The 3,225-nt window shown below is 71.3% G+C and overlaps 1 protein-coding gene across 1 annotated transcript in view; it reads left to right on the top strand.

The window, feature by feature from the left end:
• EMIHUDRAFT_119572 (hypothetical protein) overlaps positions 1-2,591 on the top strand; it is a gene marked incomplete at both ends in the record, with an annotated part of 3,341 nt that extends 750 nt beyond the window's left edge. The window contains 4 exons of the mRNA XM_005766644.1: positions 457-1,083; positions 1,676-1,930; positions 1,967-2,350; positions 2,409-2,591. Coding sequence (XP_005766701.1) covers positions 457-1,083; positions 1,676-1,930; positions 1,967-2,350; positions 2,409-2,591 — 1,449 coding nt within the window. The remainder of the gene's footprint in view (positions 1-456; positions 1,084-1,675; positions 1,931-1,966; positions 2,351-2,408) is intronic.
• Positions 2,592-3,225: the final 634 nt, after the last annotated feature.

Below are 3,225 nucleotides of genomic sequence, written 5' to 3'. Positions count from 1 at the left end.
AAGGGGGGCGTTAAAATTGGGCCCCCCCCTTTGGGCCCCCCCCCCCCCCCTTTGGGGGGAAGGGGGGGCCCTTTTTTCGGCCCCCCCCCGAAAAATGAACGGATTCGGCCCCAAGGTTGGAGGGGCCCTTCCCCCTTTTCCGTTCGGGGGGGGGGGAGCTTTTTGGGGGAACCCCCTTTTTTTGGGGAAGGGGTCCCCCTCCTCCCCCCAAATGCCCCCCTCAAGAACCTCGCCAAGAAGGGGGCGCCCCCCCCCAAGCCCCAAAAAATAACCCAAAATTCCCCCGAATTTGCAGGAGACCCCTTAACCCAACTCCTCCCTTTTGGGGCTGGGGGGGGGGGGGGGGAACCTCCCCCCCCCCCCCCCCCTTTATGGCTGCCGCCCGAGCCAACCCGAAGGCCCTCCCCCCCCCCCCCCCCACCCTCCCCCCCTCCCACCCACCCACCTTCCGCGCAGGCGCTCGTCGGCAACGCCACCGCCCTCGGCCGCGAGATCGCAGAGTGGGCGGTCAACACCGTCGCCGAGCTCCTGGCGCCTGAAGAGCCGGTCGGCGGCGGCGAGGCGGGCGGCGAGGCGGGCGGCGCGGCGCTGTCTGAGCTCGCTGCCGCCACCGCAGCGAGCAGGGCGCGGCAGCAGGCGGCGGAGGCGGAGCTGGCGCGTTTGCGGACGGAGGAGGCGGAGCGGGCGCCGGCGGCGCAGGCGGAGCGGGCGGAGTCGGCGGGGCAGGCGGAGCGGGCGGGTGGCGGCGGCGGCGAGAGGAGCGAGGAGGAGGCCAAGGCGGCGTGGCTCGCGCGGATGCAGGCGCCGACGTGGGGGCGGGCGGAGCGCGAGGAGGCTGCCAAGCAGAGGTGGCTCGCCAGCCTCGAGGCGCCCGCGTGGCAGCAGCAGGGGCAGCAGGGGCAGCAGGGGCAGCAGGGGCAGCAGGGGCAGCAGGGGCAGGGGCAGGGGCAGGGGCAGGCCGGAGCAGAGGAGGCCGGAGCAGAGGAGGCCTCGCCGGATAGCTCTGACTCGTTTGGCGAGCGCGCCGCGCTGCTCGCCTCGCTCGCCGCCGATGCGCTCTCCGGCGCGGCAAGGACGGCAGAGGTGGACTTTGCCGCCTACCGGGCGCTGCGGCGGAGCGGCAGGCTGGCCGCTGGGAACCGAGAGACGGGAGGGGGTGGGGCGGCTGGGCGAGTCACCGCTGGTCGTGTTGGCTGCACAGGCTGCCCACGCTGGCGGAGGAGGCGGCTGACCTCGCGCCCGCCCTCGCGCCCGCCCTCGCGCCGGTGCGGCGGGCGATCGGCGCCGCGGTCGGCGGCGGCGAGGACGGCGGCCGCTTGGCCGCGTTTGCGCAGCAGGATGCGCCCGAGGCGCAGCGCGTCACGCGGCTGCAGCAGCGGCAGCTCTCCGCGGCGCAACGGGAGCTTCGGTACCCCTCCCCCTCCCCCCCCCCCCCCTCTTCCCCCCCGTTGTGATGCACCACCCTGAAGCGGCGCTTCGAATGGGACAGGCTTGCCTCCGCCTTCGTCACTCGCGCCGCCAAGGACAGCTCAGACGCCGTCGCCCTTGGTGTGCTGCCTGCCGCTCGCGCGGCGGGGCGCGTGGCGGCGTCGCAGGCGGACGCCGCGCAGTCGGCCGGGAGAGGACACGTCCAGGACGCGCCCCTGACACGTGCCATCACAAACTTGCCACGCAGGCGGCCGCCGCGCTGCGTGTGCCAGGCGCCGAGGTGCGGCCGGCGCCGAGCAGTGCGGCGGTGGTGCGCGAGCTGGCGGCGGCGCTGAGGGACGAGTACGCCGCTTCGGCGGCGCAGGCGGCGCGTGGGTCGCCGTTTGCGCGGCAGCTGCAGCCGTTCGACGGTCTGACGTCGCCTCTCCGCGGCAGTGGCGAGGCGAGGGCCGCTCCGTCGCTCGCCCCAGGGGCCGTCTCCCCAGAGGCCCTCCCCTTGGAGGTGCCCCTCCCCTTGGAGGTGCCCCCCGTCGAGGAGGCGTACGGCGCGCCCTCCGCCGCACCCTCCGACGGGGCGCGCGGCGGAGGCTGGCGCGACTTGCGCGATGCGGCCACGCTTGCTAGAGGCGGCGGCGGCGCGGGGGGAGGGGCACCGCCGGTCGATGGGGCCGGCAGGCAGCAGTTCGACGTCGGGTTTGACCCGCGCGTCGTCGAAGCCGCCGTCAGTGGCGCGCTCAGTCGTGGCGGCGCGGCGCCTCTGAGCCGAACGCTAGGGCGTGTCGAGGAGGAGGAGGAGGAGGCGTTCGTGTTTGACGTTGCGGCGGTGGAGGTGGAGGACGAGGCCGAGTCGCAGCAGAAGAAGGCCCTCGCTCTAGCCGACGCGGCGCTCTTTGCCGCCGAGGCGCGCCCGGCCCGCACACTTGTGCCCACGGGACCATCCTCCAGAGGCCTTAGCAGCCGGCCTTCGCTTGCGGCGCTAGGTGCTCGCCGAGACGCTCGGGCGAGCGACCCGCCGCACGAAGCAGGAGCTGGAGGCGGAGGAGGAGCGAGAGTGGGAAGCGTTGCGCGCTTTCACGCCGGAGGAGGTGGCCGGTCGGCAGAGGGAGGAGGAGGCGTGGGCGGCACTGGTCGAGGCGGTGACGGAGGTGATCGAGCGGGAGTGAATGATGAATTGTCTGTGAAAGATATGGTACTGGGACGTAGCACGTACCTGTCACACCATGCCCGTATTTTGCACAAATTCACATTTGGGCAGCTGGGCACATCCACAACCACATCGCGCAGTTCGCACATACCCCGTACGACATACGGCTTTATGCCCCGCATCGCGGCATGTCGTGTAAAGTCGTACTGAACGTACGTACGGCTACCCACGGGTTAACGTACGGCCTACGCGCGGGGCGACATACGTCAGTATAAACTATTAGTAATCTCAAGCCGTACGGGGTGTGCATATGGAGCATGGAGCGCGGGGGGACGGAGGACACACCTACGGCTCGAATATCTCTGATTCCGGGGGTCCTCCGCGTGTGGACTGTGGTCGCTCCATCTCCGTCCCCGCACCCCGGGGGCAGTTATATTCGGCGCTTTCTTTTGTTTATGGGGAGCAGAAAGAACGAGACATCGCCGCGCGACGCTCCCTCGCTCCCTCGCGGCCTGCTCGCGGCCCGCCACACTGCTGAGGTCTCGGACCCTGCCTATCAGCCTCCGCGGGGCTCGGCTTCGCCCCGCGTAATATCTAATTACGGCAGTTCCGCGTGTTCCGTCCGTCCTTTTTCTCAAGACTCCTTTTATGAA

The sequence above is a fragment of the Emiliania huxleyi genome (assembly GCF_000372725.1).
Source record: "Emiliania huxleyi CCMP1516 unplaced genomic scaffold EMIHUscaffold_501, whole genome shotgun sequence".
NCBI classification, from domain to species: Eukaryota; Haptophyta; order Isochrysidales; family Noelaerhabdaceae; genus Emiliania; species Emiliania huxleyi.
The sequence above is the reverse complement of the archived record's forward strand: the minus strand, read 5'-3'. Positions and strand labels throughout refer to the sequence as shown.